Below are 25,496 nucleotides of genomic sequence, written 5' to 3'. Positions count from 1 at the left end.
AGGAATAGAAAGGAGTATACTTACTCCTCTACTGCGCATGACACCATTCAAAAAAATTGATTATGTATTAAGACATAAAAAAAACTCCAAAAAATGCAGAAAAATAAAAATACATTTTTTCTAACTAAATAATGCAGTTTTAAAAAATGCATCCAATAAGGGGCCTTTGAATCAAAGATTAAAAATTAATAGTAAACTAAACAACTTAATCCTAAAGAATGTATAGGTAAAAAAATAAATCTTAGAAAGAATTAGTAATTCTATTAAAAATAATGCTAACAATGAGACAACATACCAAAATCTGTGAGACTCAGCCAAATCAGTACTTAGGGGAAATTTTACATTTCCAAACTCTTACATCCATAAAAGAGAGAACAGATCAACACATTGGTCATGGAGCTAGGGAAAAAAATTAGAAACCAATGAATTAAACCCCACTCTAATTAAACACCAAAGTAGAAATATTGAAAATGAAAAGAGAGATTAAGAAAAATTAAAGTCAAAATTTGATATAATAAATAAAACTAGGAACTGGTTTTTGTGGGGGGGAAAACAAATTATTGGTATCAAAAATGGAAAAAAATGAATTTACAATCAATGAAGAAGAAATAAAATCAATTATTAGGAGCTATTTTTCTGAACTATATGCCAATAAAAATGAAAATCTAAATGAAATGGATAAATGTTTACAAAAACATTAATTCCATAGAATAACAGGAATAGGAAGCAGAACAGGAAATAAAATATTTCAATTACTCTATCTTAGAAAAAAAATTGCTGCCATAAATGTACTCCCTAAAGAAAAAAAATAATCAGATGGATTTACAAGAAAATTTTACCAAAAACTTAAAGAATAGTTAATTCCAATACTACATAAACTGTTGGGAAAACAGGCAAAGAAGGAGTCCTACCACATTCCTTCTTGGACACAGATAAGGTCTTGTCACTTAAACTAGGGAGAGTCAAAATGGAGAAAAAATGATAGAGCATTTTCCCTAATGAATATCAATGCAAGAAAAAAACACAAATAAAATATTAGCAAAGAAATTGCAGCACTATATTAAAGATCATACACTTTAATAACTGTGTTTATGGATTTAATCAGGCTGGATTTATACTAGGAATGCAGAGCTTGTTCAATATTAGGAAAACTATGCATAATTTACCACATTAACAACAAAAATAATATGATTATTTCAATAGATGCAAAAAAAGCTTTTGACAAAATACAACACATTTCTATTTAAAAAAAAACAACACTAGGGACAACTAGGTGGCACAGTGAATAGAGCACTGGCCCTGGAGTCAGGAGGACCTGAGTTCAAATGTGGTCTAAGACACTTAACACAAAAACTAGCTGTGTGACCTTGGGCAAGTCACTTAACCCCAATTGCCCTACCTTCCTCCCTCCAAAAAGAAAAAAAAAACCCTCAAAACAAACAACACTAGAAAACATGGAATAAATGGAACTTTACTTAAAATGATAAGTAGTATCTATCTAAAACTAAGAATCATTACTATTCAATATTGTACTAGAAATGCTAGCTAAAGAAATAAGACAAGCACAGGCAATTAGAAAACAAAACTATCACTTTTTACAGATGATATGATGGTTTACTTAGAAAACCTTAGAAAGTCTATGGAAAAAATGAACAATTAACTTTAGCTAAGTTGCAATATATAAAAGAAACCCACATAAATTATCGGCATTTTTTTTACATTATCAACAAAACCTAGAAGGAAGAGATAGAGAAATTCCATTTTAAGTAACTATTGGCAGTATAAAATTCTTGGGAATCTACCTGCCAAGACACACATGGCAACTATATGAACACCATTACAAAACACTCAACACAAAGACAGATCTAAATAACTGGAGAAATATTCATTGCTCTTGGGTAGGCCAAGCCAATATAATAAAAGTTTCAGTACTACATAAATTGATTTGCTTATTCAGTTCCATTCTAATTAAATTACCAAAGAATTACTCTGTAGAGTTAGAAAAAAAAATTCACCTATAGGAACAAAAGGTCAAGAATATCAGGGGAATCAATGGAAAAGCAATGAGAAGTAAGGAGAACTAGCCATATTGGATCTCAAACTATGCTGCAGATCTGTAATCGGCAAAATAGTTGTGTACTAGGTAAGAAATAGGTAGATTAGTGAAGCATATTATGTATATAATATACAGAAGCAAATGAGAACAGTAGCCTATTATTTGTTAAACCCCAAGATTCTGGCTTTATGGTAAGAACTCACTACTTGACAAAAACTGTTGGAAAAGTTGGAAAGTAATCTGGCAGAAACTAAGTATAGGCCAACATCTCACACCATATACCAATATAAGCTCAAATAGGGTACATGACTTAGATGTAAAAAGTGATATCATAAGCAAATTAATGAACCATAGAAGAAATTACCTATCAAACCTGTGGATGGGGGAAGACTTCATTTCCAAATAAGAGAAAGGTTCAGGAGAGGTAAATGTATTATTTTTATTTCATAAATTTAAAAGTTTTTTGCACAAATAAAACAAATTCAGCTAAAATTAGGGAGAAAATCTTGAAACTGGCAAACAATCATTGTAGCAAGTTTCTTTCCTAATGGCTTCATTTCTAAAATATGTAAGGAACGAAATCAAATTTTCAAGACTAAGAGCCATTTCCTAATTGGTAAATGGTTAAAGCATATGAATTGTTTTCAAGGGATGAAATTAAAACTGTACAATCTCACACCTATCAGATTGGCTCAGATGACAAAAATGGAAAATGATAAATTCTGGAGGGAATGTGGGAAAATAGGCATACTTATGCATTCACTATTGGTGGACCTGTGAACTAGCCTAAACCATTCTGAAATCATTTGGAACTATTCCCAAAAAGCTGTAAAACTTCAAATCCTTTAAGCCAATTGCTACTAGATTAAAGAAAGAGGAAAAGGACCTACATGCACAAAATATAACAGCTTTTTTTGTGTGGTAGCAAATAATTGGGAACCAAGGGATGTCCATCAACTGGGGAATCACTGAACAAATTATGGTGTATGAATGCAGTGGAATACTATAGTGCTATAAGAAATGATGACGGAGGCTAGGTGGTGCAGTGAATAGAGCACCGGCCCTGGAGTCAGGAGGACCTGAGTTCAAATCCAGCCTCAGATACTTAACATACTTAACATACTTAAAACTAGCCATGTGACCTTGGGCAAGTCACTTAATCCCAATCGCCCTCCAAAAAGGAGCAAAAAAACAAAGAAACAAAAAAGGGGCGGCTAGGTGGCACAGTGAGTAAAGTGCCAACCCCGGAGTCAGGAGGACCTTAGTCTGGTTCCGGCCTCAGACACTTAACACCCACACAAAAAACTAGCTGTGTAACCTTGGGCAAGTTACTTAACCCCAATCGCCCTCCAAAAGGCAAAAAAAAAAAAAAAGGAAATGATTAAAAAGATTTTTTAAAAAACCTGGGATGATTTTATATGAATTGTAGCAAAGTGAACAGAACCAAAAAAGCAATTTATACATTAATAGCAATATTGTAAAGATATTCAGCTTTGAACAACTTAGTAACTCTGATCAATACAATGATCTACAGCAATTCCAAAGGACTCATTATGAAAAAATGCTATCCACCTATATATATAGAATGGATGTAAACTGTGCAGACCATGCAAATTTAATCATTTTTAAATTTTTTTCCTTGCAATTAAAAAAACAGCTAATTTGTTTTGAATGACTATACATATTTGTAACGGTTTTGATTTTCCCTTTTCAACAGGTAAAGGAAAGGGGCACAAGAGGGAGAGAATTTGGAACTGAAAATAAAATAAAGTTAAATTTTTTAAAAAGAAACTACATTATGCTTAAGGAAACATAGGCAACAAGCCAGTATAAGTATTAAACATATATGTTCCACATGCTTTAGCATTTGAAATCATAAAGAAAAAATTAACTGAATTACAAGAAGATATAAACAGTACAAGCAGGGCAGGAGGTTTTGGACAAATCTAACAAAAAGATAAATAAAAGGAAAAATATAGAATTGAGCAAAACTTCTGGGGGAAGCATGCTAAAAGAATTATGGAATCTTATGCTAAATAATGTGTATATTTCTTGACAACATGTGGAACTTTAAAAAAATGGCTATTCAAGCACAGAGATATTGCAAATAAATGTAAAAAGGCAGATATTATAAAAACATTACAAATCATAATGTAAAATAAAAATAGTAATCACTTCAGAGAGCATTAGCAAAAGACACAGACTCAAAATAAGACTTAACAATGAGTTCCTAAATAGTTAGTGGGTCAAAGAATGAATCATAGAAATAATTATGTAAAAAAAAATTATAATGGTGAATCAACATACCAGAATTTCTGAGATACAGGTAAAGCAATGCTTGGGGCAAATTATATCCTTAGAAAACATACATTAACAAAATAGAAAATAAAAGGATTCATGAGTTGGAATGAAAATGACTTTTTTAGAACTAGAAAGCCAAAATAAACCCCAGCCCCTAGAATGAGCACCAAAAGGAGGCATTAAAAATTAGAGCAGAAATAAATAAATTGGAAACCAAAAAACTATAGAAATGATTAATAAAACCAGGAAAAGCAGCCCTTTGAAAAGACTAACACAATTGATAAACCTTTAGCCAGCTAAAGTTAAACTTTATGTTAGTTTAGTTTAACCAGCCAGTTAAAGAAGAAAGGCAGAAAATTAAATCATCCTAATAGCAAATGAATAAGAAAAAAATCACAATAAATTATCAGAATTATCAGTTACATGCTACCAAAACTAAGAACACAAAAGAAATAGAGGAATATTTCAAATTTTTAAAATACAAAACTAACAGAAGATCAAATAGAGTTCTTAAATAGTTCAATTTTTAAAAATAGAATTAGCTATAATAGAACTACCAAAGTAGGGAGGCAGGGATGGTGAGGAGAGGGAAGACCTGGTCCTGATGGATTCACAGAATAAATCGATCAAGTTTTTTAAGAGTAATTAGTAATAATTGCTGAGAAAGTACTCTACCTGACTTCTTTTATTAGGCAAAAAGAGGAATAATACAGTACATAAAGAAGGAAAGGATAAAGCACACAGTAATTATAGAGTAATATCATTAATGTATTTTAATTCAAAAATTCTGTATAACATCTTGCCAAAGAGACCACAGCAATTCATCCAAGAAATCATTATGACAAAGTTGGGTTTATGCCAGGGTTGCAAGGATGGTTCAACATTAGGAAAGAACATAATTAATCATGTTAAAAACAAAAGCATACAAAACCAACCACATGATTGTCTCCATATATTTAGAAAAAGCCTTTGACAAAATATAATACTCATTTTTGGTCTTTTTTTTTTTTTGGAGGGGGGAAGGCAGGGCAGTTGGGGTTAAGTGATTTACCTAAGGTCACACAGCTAGTAAGTGTTAAGTGTCTGAGGCCAGATTTGAACTCAGGTTCTCCTTACTCCAGGGCCAGTGCTCTACTCACTTCACCACCTAGCTGCCCCTAGAACACTCATTTAAAAAAAACAACAACTATAGAACTCTATAGACATGCATAGATAATTTCAAAAATTATGAAACATATTGAAAAAGGCATAATATACAATAGGGATATACCAGAAGTTGTGGCAAATAAATACAAAAAAAAAAGCAAAGATGTCTATTCTTCCCACTATTTTTCATATATTTCTGGAAATGCTAACAATAGCAATTAGATAGGAGAAATAAAGGAACCAAAGGCTTAAAGATAGATAAAGAGGAGATAAAACTCTCCCAATTTTCTCATAGCTTACTTAGAAAATCCTAGGGAATCAGCAGAGATATTGAGACAATAGTTTCAGCAAAGTTGCAGGTTACAAAATAAATCCTCAAAAAGCAATAGCAGGGGGCAGCTAGGTGGTGCAGTAAATAGAGCTCCAGCCCTGGAGTCAGGAGAACCTGAGTTCAAATTCAGCCTCAGACACTTAACACAAAACTAGCTGTGTAACCTTGGGCAAGTCACTTAACCCCAATTGCCCTCCAAAAAAGCAATAGCATTTCCAGATAATAACAAAATCCAGGTGATAATAATAGAGACATCTCATTCCATGTAACTATAAAATGCATAAAATATTTGAGGGTCATCCAATAAATCTCACAAAATATCAAATAGATTCCATTTCTAAATGCTCCTTAAAAAAATAAAGATCAGATTTTTTAAAAGCTGATGGGGGGCGGCCAGGTAGCACAGCGAGTAACAGCACTGGCTCCAGTGTTGGGATGACCTGGAGATCGAATCCCAGGCTCAGACACTTAGCACCCACCTAGAAACACCTGGCCGTGTAACCTTGAGCAAATTACTAACAACCCAATTGTGTAGGGGGAGCCAGTTGGCTCAGCGAGTAAGAGCACCGGCTCCATTGTCGGGATGACCTGGATCAAATCCGGGCTCAGATACTCAGCACCACACCCAGAAATAACTGGCTGTGTAACCTTGAGCAAGTTACTTAACCCTGATTGCTTTAAAAAAAAAAAAAGAGCTGATGGAATATTTTAGTGCTCGTGTCTAGGCCATGCCAATATAATAAAAATGACAACACTACCAAAGTTAATTTACAGTTTTAGTACTATACTAATTGTATTATCAAAGAGGTACTTTACAGAATGATAAAATGACAAAAATTCATTTTGAAAAATAAAAGGTCTACTCTAAAGTGAAATAACAAAAAGAGGTGAGGATAAAGAGAGAATAGCACTTTTAGACATAAAATTATATTAGTGGAAAACATAAATTACTTTAGAAAAGAACTTATTAGTTTTTTTAATAGAAAAATTGGAAAGCAGTCTGGTGAAAATTGTATAGATTAATACTTTTTGCCATATTCCACAATATATTCTGCATGGTTAATGACCTTGATATTAAAGATTATACTATGAAAAAATTAGAAGAGAAGCAGATCTTATATATGGCTATGTGTAAGACATGGGCAGCTAGACTGTGATTAATTGAAGTACAAGTAATGCAAAATTTCTATCTAGAAAAATTTACAAAATGATACTGTCTTACATTTAATGCAAACCAAAATTCAATTAATGTGACACATGATCTGGGTGTGTTTTGTTTTGTTTTTAAAGCAATCGGGGTTAAGTAACTTGCTCAAGGTTACATGGCCAGTTATTTTGCGTGGTTGTTAAGTATCTGAGGCCAGAACCAATCCCAGGTCTCCTGACTCTGGGGCCAGCGCTCTTACTCACTGCGCCACCTGGCCGCCCCTAGGGTGTGCGTTTTAACACAATGCTATGTTGTGAATCTGTATCTTTCATCTTGTGGGGATTTGATATGCAGCTGCAGACCATATTATCAACAATTAATATTAATTTTTTTAAAGATTCTTAAGAAAATAGATAAAAACAAGAATACTTCAGATGGAAACATTGCAATCACAATAAAGGAGATGCTTTTTATTACATTAGGACAAAAATGTTATGTAATTGAGTAGCATGAACCTATAGTTTATAGTAACTAAAAAAGGACAAGATATCAGAATGCCTTTATCTATGGAATGGATATAATAAGGAAAAAGGCAGGTGACTAGGTGGCGCAGTGAATAGAGCACTGGCCCTGGAATCAGGAGTACCTGGGTTCGGATCCGGCCTTAGATGCTTAACACACACACACACAAAATAGCTGTGTGACCTTGGGCAAGTCATTTAATCCCAATTGCCCTCCAAAAAAAAGCAAAAAGGCAAAGTTATATCAGATTTTTTTTGTGTTTTGCAAACAACCACAAGGAATAGAAGTATTGCAGTGATAGAAATGAATCATCTTTTAGCCATATGTATTGAAGATTACAGTTAAAAAAAAAAGTATTGCTCTTAGCAGAACTGTCATTCAGACAAAAGCTTCAAGTTTATTTATGGCAGTGAAATAAAATGAAAATGAAGTAGATAGTGAAGAAATTTTTACTGTAAGAACTGGTCAGTTCAATCACTTTAAAAATCAAGTTCCTGGTCAAGATGGCGGAGTAGAAGCAGGACCTCCGCTGGGCTCTGGCTTTCACCTTTCCCAATCCATGTAAAAGGGGACTCTAAACAAACTTTGGAGCTGAAGAACCCACAAAATGACACAGAGAAGCTAACCTCCTGCTGAGGACAGCCCGGCAGGCTGGCAGGAATCAGCCAGCACTGAGCCCAGCCTCACCGAGGCTTTAGCCTCAGGGCAGGCCTGACCAGCCGCCGAGCTGGAGGGACCCCAGATCAGCAGCAGCTGTGGCCGTTTCCAGATTTATCAACACATAGATGCGAAGGACAAAGTGAGAGGTCAGTGCAGTCTGGACTTTGGGACTCAGTAAGTGGGAGTACGTGGCTTTTGCCCCCGGGGCGAAAAGCCACTGAGACACCTGGCACAGCCAGCCAGCACCACATGGCAGCTTCAGCTCCTGGCCTGCAGAGTGTAGGGGGACCAAGCACCAGTCTGAGGGGTAATTGCTCTGTCTTCAACCTGCTTGGATCTGGATTGCAGTCTAGGGTAGAGGCCCTGGGGTGTGTGTCCAGCTTGCCAGAGCGTGTGGAGACCTCAGAGAGGGCACCCATCTAATACCTCCAGCAGCTGAGAAAACCCCAGTGTTTGGGACGAAAATTCTGCTGTCTGGTGGCAGAGTCCTACTGTGGCAAAAAGCCCAGGGGTCAAGTGACTGAGGGGTGATATGTCCAGACAAAGGAAACAAAGCAGACAGAAGATTCCAACATTAGACTCCTATTTTGGGGACAAAAAGGAGCAAAGCATGGAACAGGAGGAAGACAGTGAAGTCAGAACTCCTGCACCAAAAGCTTTTAAGGAAAATACGAGCTGGTTACAGGCCATTGAGGACCTTAAGAAGCAGATAAGAGAAATGGAGGAAAAATTGGGAAGAGAAATGAGAACAATGCAAGAAAATTACGAAATGAGAGTCAACAGCCTGACTGAGAAAAATTCTACCTTAAAAAATAGACTAACTCAAATGGCAAAAGAGGCTCAAAAAGGCAATGAAGAGAAGAATGCCTTAAAAAGTCGAATTTGCCATATGGAAAAAGAATCTCAAAAGCTTAATGAGGAGAATCATTGCTTCAGAATTATATTGGAGCAAATGGAAGCTAATGACTTTATAAGGAATCAAGATGCTGTTAAACAGATCCAAACAAATGAAAGAATAGAAGGCAATGTGAAATATCTCATGGGAAAAACCACTGACCTGGAAAATAGATCCAGGAGAGATAATTTAAAAATGATTGGACTACCTGAAAGCCATGATCAAAGTAAGAACCTAGAAATCATCCTCTAGGAAGTTCTCAAAGAAAACTGCCCTGATGTTTTAGAACCAGAGGGCAAAAGAAGTCGAAAGAATGCACCGACCACCTCCTGAAAAGATCCCCAAAAGAAAATTCTTAGGAATATTATAGCCAGGTTCTGGAATTCCCAGATTAAGTAGAGAATATTACAAGCAGCCAGGAAGAAACAATTTGAATATTGTGGAAACACAATCAGGATAACCCAGGATCTGGCAGCTTCTACACAGAGGGATCGAAGGGCTTGGAATATGATATTCCAGAGGTCAAAGGAGCTGGGATTAAAACCAAGAGTCACCTACCCAGAAAAACTGAGTATCACGTTTCAGGGGAAAATATGGTCATTCAGTGTAATAGAGGACTTTCAAGCATTCTTGATGAAAAAACCAGAGTTGAATAGAAAATCTGACATTCAGATACAAGAAGCAAGAGAAGCATGAGAAGGTAAACAGGGAAAAGGAATCATAAGGAACTTATCAAAGTTGAACTATTAACATTCTTACATGGAAAAACAATAATTGTAACTGATGAAACTTTACTCAGTAGTTGAAGGGAATAGAAATTATATATATATATATATATATATATATATATATATATATATATATATATATATAAGGGTATATGGGCATATGAATACATATGTGAATGTGTGTATATATGTTTACAGGTATACATAGATAGAGGGCACAGGACCAATTTAACAGGAAGTGATGATACTTAAAAAGTGAAATTAAGAGGTGAGAGAGGAATATAATGAGAGGAGATGGGGAGAGACAGAATGGGGTAAACTATCTCGTATAGAAGAGGCAAGGGAAAATGGTTAGAATGGAGGGGAAGAATAGGAAGGCAAAAGGGAATGGGTCAACCTTATTCCCATTGAATTTGGCTTGAGGAGGGAATGAAATACACACTAAATAGGGTATCTCACCCTCCAGGAGAGTAGGGGGAGAAGGGGATGAGAGGGGGGATGATGAAAGGGAGGGCAGGCGGGGGGGAGGGAATTTGGGAGCACCCACTTTTGAAAAGGGATGGGATCAAAGTAGAGAATAGAACAAGTGGGACGTGGGATAAGAGGGAGGGAAATATAGTCAGTCTTTTACAATATATCTACTATGTTATTGTTTTGCATTAGCCACACATGTACAACCTATACTGAACTGCTTATCTTCCCAGTAAGGGTGGGAGACAAGGGAGGAAGGGAATGAATCTGGAATTCAAAGTTTTAAAATCAAATACTCATATATATATAGATATAGATATAGATATGTATATATATATATATATATATATATACTATTATTAATACTATTTTACATGCAATTGGGAAATAAGATATACAGGCACTGGGGCATAGAGATCCACTGGAAAAGTCGAAAGGGGTATGGGAGAAAATATGGGAGAGAGCAGATTGGAGGAGGGGATATCCTGTGGGACTGCTATTTTGGGGCAGTGGGTAGGGAAAAAACGGGGAGAAAATTTGTAACTCAAAATCTGGTGGAAATGAATGATGTAAGTCAGAAGTTAATAAAGCATTTGAAAAAAAAAATCAAGTTCCTTATATCCTTAGAAGATATACATTAACAAAATAGAAAAGAAAAGAATTCATGAATTGAAATGAAAATGACTTTTTTTTTTGGAGGAGGGAAAGCAAGGCAGTTGGGGTTAAGTGACTTGCCCAAGGTCACGCAACTAGTAAGTGTCAAGTGTCTGAGGTCAGAAAATAATTTTTTTTTTTAACTAGAAAGCCAAAAGAAAAACCAAGTTCCTCATATCTTTGGAAGACAATACATTACAAAAATCAAGTTCACGTTGCATAGTGTTAAAATTACCAGCAAGGCAAGCAGTGTAGATGAAGATACACCAGCCAAATATCTTGATTTTTTTTGATAAAATAACAGAATAAAGAGGATAGCTATGTGATCAACAAATTTTTAACGTGAATGAAACAGGCTTATTCTAGAAAGGGATACCTTCTAGAATTTATGTTTCTAATAAAAAATTAATCTATATTTAAAGTGTCTAAGTCACCTAAGACTTACTGGAAGGTAATGCAAAAGGTTATTTTAAATTAAAACTAATGTTTATTTATCAGTCTCAAAATCCTCACACTTTGAAAGACTATAACCATTGATGACTTCCACTTCTTTGATGATCAAATAAGAAAGCAAGAGATGATTCAGGCTTTTTTTAAAGACTGATTTTCAAGTCATTTTAGCCCAGTTTTGGAAAAATATGGCAAGGACAACAATACCATGTTTAGATCCTTACTGATTTGTCCTAGGTCATCCAGCTATTCTTGGTTCATTGTGTGAGAATGTGAGCATAAAAATTCATTAGCAAGTTCTCTGTGTCTACCAGCTGTATGAAGATTTAAAGAAAAAAGGCAGTTTGTTTTACACTGCTAAAATATTTTTAAATTATAATAACTCTTTTCATTGCATCATTGTAGTCTTATCTTTAGGCATGATATTCAAGAATTTTTTAAATTTTTAAATTTTATTTCCTATAACTACTCTATTATATTGTAATAAGCCTGGACTACAAATACATTTTTCTTATCCTTTGCAGTCTCATTATGTTAATAAACTATTTTTAAAAAATTTTCATTGCATATTTCCACTAGACTGAAACCAACTGCCATGTTTTACATGCAATTAGAATTTTCCATAATGTGAATTTATATAATATGATACTTCACAGTATTCATTACTTGCATTAATTGAAAACTAGCTGTAACTTATCACATGATACTGAAAAGTTTCTGCACAAATACAATTAATGCACCTATGATAAAAAGGGAAACTGTTACATAGAGGGGAAAAATCTTTATATCAGATTTCTCTGATAAGGTTTAGTATTCAAAAACACAAACAATTAACTTATGTGTGCATGCATGCATGCACAGTCACACACACCATTTCCTAATAGATAAGTGGTCAAAGAATATTAATAAACAGTTCTCAAGAGAAAAAAGTAAACTATTAACAAATACATAAAAAAAAATACTACAGATAACTAATACTAAGAGAAATGCAATTCAAAACAGCCTTTTTTTGGGTGAAATTTCACCTTATACTCTGAAAATTAACAAAGTTGACAAGATAGAATCAGTCATTGTTGGAGAGATTGTGGGTAGATAGGGATACTTGTTTGAGTTTTGTTTGAGTTGTGAATCAGTAAAATAATTTTGGAAAGCAATTTGGAATTATGCAAGTAAAATGACTATGAGTGTCCATACCCTTTCACCCAGAGATTCCACAACTAGGCTTATGTCCCAATGAAACTGTTGATGAGGGAAAATTCCCTGTATACACCAAAACATTTATAGCAGCATTTTTTTTTTTTTGGTGACAGCAAAAAAAAATTGAAAACAAAGTGAATTGAGGTACATCTAAACAAATTGTATAAGAATGTAATAAAATATTATGATTATGAAATAAATATGATAATACAGTGAAGTATGAAAAGATTTTGCATAAAGTGATGCAGAATGAAGTAAGCAGTGTCAATAACACAATATGCACAATGACTACCACAATGTAAATGGAAAGAATGACCATAAAACAATCAAAAGTGAGTACTACAAAATTATCAAGAACAAGCATGACTTTTTGAAGAGATATGAGAACCTCTCCTCTTGTGCCTCACCCAGCCCATGCCCTGATAGAGATGAGAAGTTCATGGGTATTAAACATTGTGCATATTTTCAGACTTTCTTGATTTACACACCAGTTTTACTGATTTTTCTTTTTTTCTTTAAAATATTATTTGTCATATGGTATGACTTTCTTGGAGAAGGGAAAATACTGGGAGAAATTTTGGTGTTGTAAAAAAATCAAGAAAAATTTATTTTAAATGAGAGAGATGACTATAGAAGATGAAATGTACAAAACAAAAATCAATGAAGCTAGAATTAGAGGAGAAACAGCTAACTGGGAAAAATTTCTCTAAGATCAGATTTCCAAGATATAAAGGGAATTATGCAAATATGAGGTTAAGAGCCATTTCCCCAAACAATAAGTGGTCAAAGGAAGTGAACAGTTTTCAAAGGAAGAAATAAAAGCTATCAACAATCATATGAAAGAGTGCTCTAAGCCATTAATAATAGGAGAAATCCAAGTTAAAACAATTCTGGGGTTTTACCTTATACTCATCAGATTGACAAAAATAACAAAAAAAGAAATGTCTATTTTTAAAGAGCCTATAAAAGGACAGGAACAGTAATGCACTATTGGTGGAACTGTGAATTGGTCCAACCATTCCAATCAATTCAGAAGAAAAACTGAAAACACATTAGAGTGTATGTGTTATGTATGTATTTAACCCAACAATACCTACAAGTCATGTCAAAAACAGATGGAAAGAAACCTAAAAGTACAAAGATATTTGTACAGTTTTATTTATTGTTGCAAGGAACTGGGAACAAAATGGATACCTACAGTTGTGGAATGGCTGAACATACTGGCAAAGAATGCACTAAAATATTGTACTTTGAAGAATCACAAAAATAGAAAGTTAAGCAAAACTTTGTATAAGCATGAGATAGAGCTGGTGAGCAAATTGAACTGAGGGATGAGTTCTCCCCTCAGCCTGAGATCCAGACTGTGCAGGCCTAGAGAACTCAGTTCTCCTCCTCTTAGTGACGATATGGTATCAATTCACTCTCATTCTGGGAAATCACTTTCCTTTCAAACTTGATACACTGCCTTGCAGAGGAAAAGGGGAGAGGGTGCCTGTCACCAAGGGAATGGCTCCCTACTTCAGTTCATTCACTTTCCTTTGTGACTGTGCCAATTTGTACCTACTATGTGTATCTTCATAGGGGTTGTTGTTTCTTTTTTAGGAAGTTATTAGAACAACCTAATAAATTCTCAGTTCCATTAAATATAGGGCTGCAAACCCCAGTCAAGATTATACAGCAAAAATCCAAATTGAATTTATAAAACGTCAGTAATTTAAATTTCCTTCTTTTCAAGTCTCCCCAAATACATTTAAATAAGTAGAACTGGTACAGATTCAATAGCTGTCTGGTTTTAATATAGTTTAAATATATAACAGGCAACCCAAAATATTGCTTTAAAAGATAATAGTTCCAAAAAGTTGATAGAGAGTTCTTTCTCCAGCTAAAAGAGGAGACAGTGGAAACAGGGAACTTTCTTTACCTCAACGCTAATCTGTTGGGATGGGTAAAAATAGGAAATAAATGAAGGCAAGTAAGAGTGGAGTCTCTGCACCCAGGTGAGCACAGGGAGGAGCTCAAGTTAAAATTATCAACAAATATCCATTTCTTTTTGCCTGACCAAAGCTGACAGTATCTGGGCTGTCCCTAGCAGTAACTGGACTTTCCCTTTTCAATGTCACAGTTTCTTGGTTGACTAATTACTTCTTGTGCTCTACCTGTGTTCAACCCTGCATTAAAAAGTTCATCATAAGGAGGGCTAGCCTCCAGTTTCTCTCATACTGTTGCCCTTCTCAGCTACCTTCAAGGTCAAGTCAAGAAGAACTCTTTTTGTTTTCCCCAAGCCAGTGTATACTAGAAGATGTTCTAAACAAAAGCACCCATACTGTCTTGCTCTCAGACCTTTAATTCTTTTTGGCCTCTGGGAAGGATGTTACATTTGTAAGACTAATATGAATTTATCCAAAGTCCAATAAGCAGGAACAGAAGAACGATGTATAGGAAAACAACTCTGAAAGACTTCAAAACTCTCATCAACACATGTCCAATCATGCCTTCAGAAGACTAATGATGAAACAAACATGCCTTCTACCTCCTGGAAAAATGGTGATGGATAGACTTGGAGAAGCAGAATAAGACATACATTTCAGACATGGCCAAAGTGTTGGTTAGTTTTGCTGGACTAATTTTATATGTTACAAAGGAGAAATTCTAATGGTGTGAAGAGGGAGAAGGTGAGTTAGCAGGAAATTTCAAAGATGAAAAATTATGCAAGAAAAGAACAAAAATGCAGAAGAAAACATAAAGAAGTCCAGATAGGGATACAAAAAGAGCTTTCATGTATACTTAAAGAACAAACAATGTATGAGAAGCTAATATTTTTATACGTAATCTTTGTTCTTATTTGTATATTGGAATGCATCTGTTGGACTTAACAATTATTACATTCATAATAAAAGAGAAAATTGTTCTGAAGGAACTGAGATCACTTCCATACAACAATAGGATTTCAGTGGAGGTCCTTGCTATTTATTTCATTCCATTTCTGCATTTTTTAATCTTTCAATAGTTCCTTTAAACAGCTCCTTTTCTAAGCATTCTTTGTAAGAACAACTTGGACAAGTCTGCTCTCAGGAAATATAAGGAAGGATATTTGGTTTTAATCCATTAGGATCATTTAGTGGATGGCTCATGACTGAAATTCTTAGCAACTTTTAACCTCCCTACTTGTAAAAAAAAAAAAGAAAAGAAAAGGAGAGAGGCAGAGAGGTATGTATGGAGGATAATACTGAAGACCCAAGTAGAAGGTTATGAAATTACCAGCATAAATGATGATGTAGTTCTATGACATAAATAGTTGAAATATGAACCGAGTACTATTATTTTTTATTATTCTAAAATGTTTCTTTGCTCTGTTTTCAGGGAGAGACTAACAGGATAATAGCCTCTCACACAATGAACAAAAATTCATCTAGATCTCATTGCATTTTTACAATATATATTGAGGTATGCAACATCACTTCATCTCTCAGAGGATGGAGACAATTGACAATGTCACACAATTAATCAGCCTGTTACAGTGTTCTTGGATGTCTAACCTCTGTTTGATTATTCCCCAGGCTCATTCAAGAAGCTTATCTGATGAGAAGTACATTACTTCTAAAATTAATTTGGTGGATTTGGCAGGTTCTGAGAGACTGGGGAAGACTGGGGTAAGTAGCTAGGAGAAAATGGTAGTTCATTTAACAAACATTTATTTAGTACCTACTATGTACAAAGTATTCTACAAATGCTAGAGGAGATTAAAAGATAATGAATCTTGGTCCTTCTCAAAGAGTTTAACAGTAATAAAAAGACTACATAGTCATCAATTATGAATACAAAATGTAACATGATAGCAGCATAAGAGGTCCATAGGAAGTACTATGAAAGTTTAGTTGGCTAGGAAGATCAGAGAAAGCTTAATAAAGAGCTTGACTTTTGAGATAGCTCTTGAATCAATGGTTGAACTTTGTTATGTCAAAAGGAGGGGAGTCAAAGAACCGAGCACATGGTTCATGATGCCATCTAGCCCAGTTTCAGAGTGCCGCCTGACATCATGAAGATTCCATCAATAAGTGGCAAACAATACCAGACAATATACGGTCAGATGCTGAATTGTACAGCATAGGCTATAAATTTTGGAGAAAGAAGTGATATGAGCTGAAGGTGTGTTGTATCCTTGCCACCTAGAAGGGAAATGGGACTGCCATAAAGGTGACTAAAAATAACCACTAGGGACTGAAGAAAGCCTTCCTGGGGGGAAAGGGCATGGTCCAAGGTGTGATCTGACCTTAAGGCAAAGGCTACTCTGAACCAGGACAGATTTCACTGAAAATGTTATGTCTAATAAATGAGATAGTAGGCAAAAGAACAGCAAAAACTAAAGCTGGGAAGGTTAGCAAAGAGTTGGAGTGATTGACTTCAGTGAAATGTTGGCTACACAAGTGTAACTGTGGGCCATGGGCTACTGTACTTGCTACAGTAAAATAAATCATGACATGAGGATGTAAAACTGATATTGAGATGAAGTCTTGTTGAGCTTTCATGCATTTTTATTCAAACATTTTTTTTGGACAGAGAAGTTATTTCTTTCAGTGTATGTGGAGGCCTGGGCCCTCAAGTGGAGTTCAAAAGTAGCAGATTATCTGAGATTATCTAGTAATCCTACCAGTCCCTGAGCAGGAAATCCCTCTATAACAGTCCCATTACAAGCCTGTGCTTAAGGGTCTCGACTGATGGGTAACCCACTACTTACTGAGCATTCTGCTTATTGAATAGTTTTCAGTCTTTTTTTCTCATATAAAGTAAAAATCTAACTCACAAACTTCTGACTGCTGCTTCTCATTCTGCCCTCTGGGACAAGCTGAACCAGTTCAATCCTCCTTCCACTTAACAACTCTTAAAATACCGGAAGCAGACTATCATGTGTCCTGCCCTCTTCTCTCCCACCAAGTTTCCTCTTCTCTAAGCAAAACATCCCCAATTCCTTCATTGATCCACATACGGTTTAGCCTCCAGTCTTCTGATCACTGTCCTCTGGATGTGCTCCAGCTTGTCAATATTATTTCTAAAATGCAGCCACCATGACTAAATATAGTTGTACTACAGATGTGGTCTGATTAGGAAATAATACACTGGACTCCTTATTCTGGGCACTGGGCCTCTATTGATTTGGCTTAATATTCCATTTTTTTTTTTTTTGGCATTGGCTCACATTCAGCTTGTAATGCATTTGAAGCCTCAGATATTTTTTCACATAAACTGTTGTCTAGCCACACCTCCCACATCCTATATTTATGCCATTTATTTTTTAATAGAAATATCCCTTTTATATTTCATAGTCACAAATTGATCATACCTTTTGACCCAGAAGTTCCAATGCCAGAACTCTCTTCCAAAAGCATCATTTAAAAGAAAAAAGAACACTCTACTTGTATAAATATATCCATTGTTTTATTTTTAAGAACAAAAAAAAAAAGGAAAAATGATCTAGATGTCCAACAATTGGGAAATGGGTGAATAAACTGTAATATTAAGTTAATGGAATAATATGGTGTCAGCTAGATGGTGCAGTGACAGAGTGCCAGGCTTGGAGTCAGAAGGACTCCTCTTTGTGAGCTCAAATCTGGCCTCAGACACTTATGTGTGACCCTGGGCAAGTCACTTACTTCTGTCTGCCTCAATTTCCTCATATGTAAAATGACCTGGCGAAGAAAATGGCAAACCATTCCAGTATCTCTACCAAGAAAACCCCAAATGGTGTCACAAAGAGTTGGACATAACTGAAAAATGACTCAACAACATAGTGCCATATAATATAAAGCATACCAGGAATAGAGAAAAATTTATATGAGGTGATTAAGAGTAAAATCAGTAGAGTCCAAATGGTGTATACACGGACCAGAAAAGAAAGGAAAAATGTAGGTCTGTAGTGGCAGTGCTTAAGCCTGGCCTCAAGGAGGACACAAAACAAAGGAATCTTATTTGCTTTTTGCAGATTTTGCCCGTTAAAGGATATACAGAGTTTGTGTGTGATTTCCCCCAATTGTTTTTTATGTTTGTATGGTTTTGTTGATGGTTGTTAAGTTTATAATACATTTTAAAAAAATTTATCCCATGAATAACAATAGCTGATTGAGTAATGAGAGACCTGTGGTTGTAGGCAGGCTCTGGAATCATCTAGGAGAGGTATGACTTTGCATCTATGTTAAAATGACAACACATAATCTAGGGTGCCCATTTTACAAATAAGAATGAAGAAAGAAGGGGGACCCAGGCAAATGGTTATGATCTTACAGAGGCACAATGTTCAGTTATTTCCAGACCTAATTTCTTCAAGTAGAAATTGATCCGGGTTATGAATTGATCATATCTGATCCTTTACTTAAATTTTTCTCAAAATTTTAACCACTTGGTTCATACCTATTGAGATATGAGGACAATAATAATTGTGAGGATATTTTGATATCATGCCTCATGAAGATCAGTGGGAGGAACTGAGAATGTCTAGCACAAAGAAGAGAAGATTTCGGATGTTATATGGAAGAAGGGTTAGACTTCTTGGTCCCAGTAGGCAGAACTAGAACAAATGGGGAGAAGATGGGGAGAGGCAGATTTTGCCAAAATAAAAGAAAAAGCTTCTTAACAATAACATTGATTTTTGTTTATTGATTGAGTATTGATTGAAAATAGAATAAACTGGGGCAGCCAGGTGGTGCAGTGAGTAAGAGCACTGGTCCCGGTGTCGGGAGACCCGGGATCGGTTCCAGCCTCAGATACTTGGCACCCACACAAAATAACTGGCCGTGTAACCTTGAGCAATTTACTTAACCCCAATTGCTTTAAAAAAAAAAAAAGAAATAAAATAGAATAAACTGGTCTCAAGAGGCAGAGAGTTCCCCATCCCTATCAGTAATGTTGTAGAGGCCCTTTATGCTTAAGGGAAGGAGTTGGGCTACAAAATATTGGGTGTCCTTTCCAACTCTTGAGATTCTTTAATCGCATAACATTATCACCTCCAAATGAATTTTCTTTTTTTTTTTTTAAAGCAATCAGGGTTAAGTAACTTGCTCAAGGTTACACGGCCAGTTATTTCTGGGTGTGGTGCTAAGTATCTGAGCCCAGATTTGATCCCCATGTCATCCTGACACTGGAGCTGGTGCTCTTACTTGCTGAGCCACCTGGCTGCCCCTAAGCAATTGGGGTTAAGTAACTTACTCAAAGTTACACAGCCAGGTGTTTCTGGGTGGGTGCTAAGTGTCTGAGCCTGGATTCGATCCCCAGGTCATCCTGACACTGGAGCCGGTGCTCCTACTTGCTGTGCTACCTGGCCGCCCATTCCAAATGAATTTTCTTAGGCTTCTAGGACCATCTGTTAAGTTGAGAATGAAAATTCTCCATGAAAAATTATCTTGTTTGGAGCAGTAATTCCCTGGGAATTCTGAATAGCAGTAGTAATTAGTACTAATTCCTAGGAGCAATAGCCAGAAGTTTGGGAGTTAAATTTTTACTTCATATGAGAAAAAAGACTTAAATTTCCTTCTACATTGCTGTACTAATATGAATTGCTTCCCAGTTCTCAACTCTGAATCATTTTGTAGAAACCTTCCCAGTTTTCTCTGGGTCCATTCCTTTCATCATTCCATACTGAGTCATAATGTTTACATTTATATACCACAGTTCAACCATTCCCCAATTGCTTGCTCTCATCTTTCCCCTACCCCAATTCTTCGCTGCAACAAAAAGTGTTCATTCTAGCACTGAAAGCTCTCCACAGTCTATGTGTTTCCTGACTTATTTCATATTATTTTCCTTCATGCCAATTCAAGGGTTTGCCAAATGCAATTGCCATCTCTGGTCTCCGTGACCTCCCTCCTTACAACTGCCTTTTAGATCTGCCATCTCTGCCAGAAGGCCTTTCTTGAGGCCTCCAGTTGCTCTCTTCCCTTTCTAATAAATAATTTATCTGTGTATGCATTACTCCCTCCTGGAGGGCAGAAACCTATTTTATTTTCTGTTTTTATATTCCTAGTATCTAGTAAAATGGCTGGCCTGTCCTAGGCACTTAATAAATCAAATCTATTATATCCAATATTTGGGCATCTAGGTGGTACAGTGGATAGAATGATAGAAGTAAGACTTCTCTTCCTGAGTTCAAATCCAGCAACAGACATTTACTAGCTATGTGACCCTGAGCAACCTGTTTGCTTAACTCTGTTTGCCTCATCCCTCATTTGTAAAATGAGCTGGAGAAGGAAATGACAAATCACTTCAGTATTTTTGCCAAGAAAATCCCAAATGGGGTCACAAAGAGTCAGACATGACGAAAACCACTGAAAACAACAACAAATTATGTTCATCCTCTCCTTTCTATTCCCACTGCTACTACCCTCAAACAGGCCTTCATTTCTACTTTACCATACCAACAGCTTCATAACAGACCTTTCCCCTACTCCCTGCAGTCTATTTTTAATATTTTCAATTAATTTCCTTTTTTTCTGAACTTAACAAATAAAATGAGCATTTTCATTTATATTATAGAACAAAAAGAGAAATCCAGTACATTTTTCAAATTACTGCCAGAAAAAAAAAACCCTACATAAGCATAGGTCTGATCATGTCACTTCTTTGCTCAAAAATCTTCAGTGACAAATTGTGCGATTAAAGTTAAACTTCCTGTGCCTGGCATTCAAGGTCCAATGCCATCTGGCACTGCCCTATTCTTCCAGCCTTGTCTCCTACTACTAACTTCCATTCAAACTGGACTACCTCCTGAACACTCTGCTCCCTCCTGCCTCTACCTGTTGCTTGTTCTATTCCCAATGCTAGTTGAATTCCTACGCATTGTTTCAAGGCTAACCAAATGCTGCCTCTTCTACAAAGCCTTCCCTGATCCCTGCGGCCAGAGGGATGTCAGATGGCTCTTGGATTTGCAAGAATCTATTTCATTTATTTAACATTGTATATTAAAGTTTTCTGTGTTTTTAGCTTATTTCCCCTAACAGACAAACACCATGAGGGCAGGAAACTATGTCTTATCTAAACTTAAAATGCCAGGGCGGCTAGGTGGCACAGTGAATAGAGCACCAGCCCTGGAGTCAGGAGGACCTGAGTTCAAATCCAGCCTCAGACACTTAACATGCACACACCAAAAAAAAAAAATCTGGCCTTGTGACCTTGGGCAAGTCACTTAACCCCAATTGCCCCCACCTTCCCCCCAAAAAGGTGAAAAATAAATAAATAAACTTCAAATGCCATCTCACCCAGCCCCCACCATCCCACACTGGGCTCTGCATACAGTAAACATTTAATAAATCATTGTTATTGTGAAGGAAGAATTTACAGAATTGGTGCCTGACTGAAAATGGATAACAGTTCTGAGGTTCTGAACTTGAGTGACTGGGGGAGAATAGTATTACCATTGATAGTAACAATGAATGAGGGGAGCTGGTTTTGACAAATGGACCTCTCCATCTTAAGTGAAGTGTCCGAACCATTTGACCTTTTATTCTTTTCTTTTTTTTTTATATTGTAGTCAGAAGGACAAATCCTCAAGGAAGCCACATATATCAACAAATCCCTATCCTTCTTGGAACAGGCTATTATTGCTTTAGGGGACCGGAAGAGAGAACATGTCCCCTTCCGGCAGTGCAAGCTCACCCATGCTCTGAAGGACTCATTAGGTAAGGAAATAAGGATCGTTTAAGTTGGTATAAAATAGTGAAAGAAAGGCTTCATGGCTCATAGTCCAGAAGGAGCCCAGGAGCCAACGTCCATCAAGGCTGTGTGCCACAGAGACACTCACATTGCTTTTAACAGTGTTTAATCATTCAAGAGATATAAGGCAATGGAATCCCATCAAAACCACTGCCTCCTTTTCAAGTTTATACATACTTTTGTGTATACTTTTCCTAGTGACCATCAGACACAGTGGAATCAGTCAAAAGTATGGTATATGTTTTTCATCTATCTGACTTTCTCTGCTGTACTCTCCATTTCTGTTTCATTTTCTTCTGCTGCTATCTATTTATTTTCTTTTTCTTTCCTTTCTGCCATCTTTCTCCTCTTCTCTTTGTCTTATTTCCCAGCTTGTGTGTCTCCACCTCTGTGTTCATCTCATTTTTTTTTCTTTCTTTGTGGGGTGTCTCTCCTGTACTATGCACTCTTTTCCCCACTTCTCAGTAATTATTAGAGGCCTTGTGGCATAGTAGATAGAGTTTTGGCTTTGGAGCCAAAAAGACAAGACCAGCCTCCAACACATTCTGGCCATGTGACCCTAGACAAGGTACTTAACCCCTCTCCTTGTTCTAGGAAAACTTCTAAGTCTATCAACTGCATAGAAGGTGCCTTCTTGCATTGGTAGAGTAAAATCACTAGTTGCTATTCTCATTCTCTAGTTACTATAACACTAAAGTGATTGTCTTAGCACAAAACCCTTTGGGGCTCATGGCCTTTCTGTCTTCTTCCTTTGCAGGGGGAAATTGTAACATGGTCATTGTGGCAAATGTCTATGGTGATGCCACTCAGTTGGATGAGACAGTAAGTAGAGGGGATAGTTACTTTCTGGGATATAACTTCTTCCCAAGAATGTGAACTACCCTTTGCCTCAAGAATGGGAAAAAGAGAAGTATTCCTTGTGGATCCTATTAAAATCCCTTTCCTCAAAACACTGGTTTTCAAAGATAAGGTCACAAGACCCTTCTAATAGCTTTGGCATTTTAGGCATTCATTTTGGACAGTATTTATTGAAAATCAACTCTGGGTGAGTGATAATGCTATGATACAATAGGGGATTTTAATATAAGATCCAGTCCTTATATCTTAAGAATTTATCCCATAGTGGAGCTAAGACAAATAACCATCCAAATAATCAAAGTAGAGAGGGAAAGGCACATTGTGCTGTGAGAGTTCAAGGAAGAAAAGATCATTTCTGGATGAAAGAATTGGAAGAGCTTCTTGGACAAGATAGATTTTCAGCTAAGACTTGAAGGATGGTTAGGCTTTCAGAGTAAAGATGTGTGGAGAAGACATTCAAGATGATGGAGCTACCTGTAAGTAGTAGCACTGAGGTGGGAAAACAACTATTTTGTTTGGAGAATAGTAAAAAGTCCAATCTGACTTTAGCATAAGGTATCTTGAAGAGAATAGGGGGAGATGAGATTTAAAAAGGAGATTATGGAGAGCCTTGAATTATAGTAGTTATGGCTTTATTCATCAGGCAATGGGGAGTCACTGAACGGTTTGGAGCAAGGAAATAACATGATCAGAGCTGTCTTTCAGAAGACTGATGTCATAGCAGTCTGTATGAAAATTAGATGGGGAGCAGTTAGGAGGTTGGTTGTTAGAGAATTAGAGTAGTGGCAAAGAGGATTCAGGAGACATTATTGGGGCAGCTAGGTGATGCTGTGGATAGAACACCAGCCCTGGAGTCAGAAGGACCTGAGTTCAAATCCAGCCTCAGACACTTATTAGTGATGCAAACCTGGGCAAGTCACTTAACCCTAATTGCCTCAAAAAAGAAAAGAAAAGATGAAGAGACATTATTAAAACTGGTGACATTAGATGTGAAAGGAGAGGGAGAAATCAAAGATGATTGGGGACCCGAGCCCTGGTGACTTCAATAATAGTCTTAATAGGAAGCAATGTGATGCAGAGCACTGGTCTCAGAGAGGCCTGGGTTCAAATCCCACCTCTGACACATACTGGCTATGTAACCTTGTCATAGTGATCCAGGCAACTTATTAAGACTATAAATTGCTGAGAAAGTATGATCTACATTAATAGAGGGAGTTTCCTTATACTGATACCTTATATGTTGTGGAATTCCTTATACCAAAGAAATCTCAGGTTCAGTCCCTATCTTTACCATATAGAATTAATGAACTAAGGAGCAAGACCTGGTTTGGGGGAGAAGATGGTGAAGTTAGTTTGGAGTAGGTATGTGCTATGCCAGTTGGAAATTCAAGTATAGATATCTAACAGAAAATTGAAGGTGATAGTGTATAGGTCAGAAGAAGTATCAAGTCTGGAGGTGGAAGGCATAGCCATAGAGATGACAATCAAGAGTGAATGAGATCAGGGGCGGCCAGGTGGTGCAGTGAGTAAGAGCACGGGCCTGGAGTTGGGAGACCCAGGATCAGTTCCGGCCTCAGATACTTAACACCCACATAAAATAACTGACCATGTAACCTTGAGCAAGTTAATTAACCCCAATTGCTTAAAAAAAAAGAGTGAATGAGAACACCAAAGGATAAATAATATAGAAGGAAGAGAAGAGGATTGAGGACTAAGCTGTATAATGAATGCCAATATCAAGTATCAGGAAGTAAGAGAAAGCAACAGTAAGGGTTGTCATAAAGGTCGAATAAACAGGAAACATCAGTATCACAGAAGCCAAAAAAAAAAAAAGACAGAATTTCGAGGTTATTCTTAATAGTATCAAATGATTCAGATAGGTCAAGGAAAATAAATTCTAGGAAGGGTCCTTGGATCTGGTAATTACAAGGTCCTTCACAAAAGTATTAATATGGTGACAGATGTGAACGCCAGATGGAAAAGGGTTGAGGAAAGAGTGGATGGTAATCACATTGAGGGAGAATGTAAAATGTACTTATTCTTTTGAGGAGTTTGGTGGTACAAAGAAATAGAGAAAGGTTTAGGGAAGGATGTTTGTTGTTGCTTTTTTAATTTTTTTAGAGTGCAGGAGACAGGAGATGTGAATGTGTTTGTAGTCACAGAGGGAAAACCAGGGTCAAGAGAGTGCTGATGCAAGAGAGAGAGAATATAGATTCCCAAAGGAAGCAAGAAGGATCAATAGCAGAGGTGGAAAAGGTAGACTCAGCATAAGATGGGATATAGTTTTCTCTGATATGGGATAGAGAGAGAAAATATGTGAAGATACAGACAAATAATGAGGTAGAAGTGTGTGTGTGTGGGGGAGAGAGAGAGAGAGAGAGAGA

At 36.4% G+C, this 25,496-nt stretch overlaps 1 protein-coding gene across 1 annotated transcript in view; it reads left to right on the top strand.

Annotated features, from left to right (window-relative positions):
* The window catches only part of KIF9 (kinesin family member 9), an 83,863-nt gene that overhangs the window by 29,654 nt on the left and 28,713 nt on the right, over positions 1 to 25,496 (top strand). Inside the window, exons 7-10 of the mRNA XM_069095913.1 lie at positions 15,919 to 16,002; positions 16,116 to 16,208; positions 22,073 to 22,220; positions 23,012 to 23,076. Of these exons, the coding sequence (XP_068952014.1) occupies positions 15,919 to 16,002; positions 16,116 to 16,208; positions 22,073 to 22,220; positions 23,012 to 23,076 (390 nt within the window). The remainder of the gene's footprint in view (positions 1 to 15,918; positions 16,003 to 16,115; positions 16,209 to 22,072; positions 22,221 to 23,011; positions 23,077 to 25,496) is intronic.

This window comes from Petaurus breviceps, unplaced genomic scaffold (assembly GCF_028583685.1).
Source record: "Petaurus breviceps papuanus isolate PSGF00001 unplaced genomic scaffold, PetGlider_PUasm1.0 227, whole genome shotgun sequence".
In the NCBI taxonomy this organism is placed as follows: domain Eukaryota; kingdom Metazoa; phylum Chordata; class Mammalia; order Diprotodontia; family Petauridae; genus Petaurus; species Petaurus breviceps.
The sequence above is the reverse complement of the archived record's forward strand: the minus strand, read 5'-3'. Positions and strand labels throughout refer to the sequence as shown.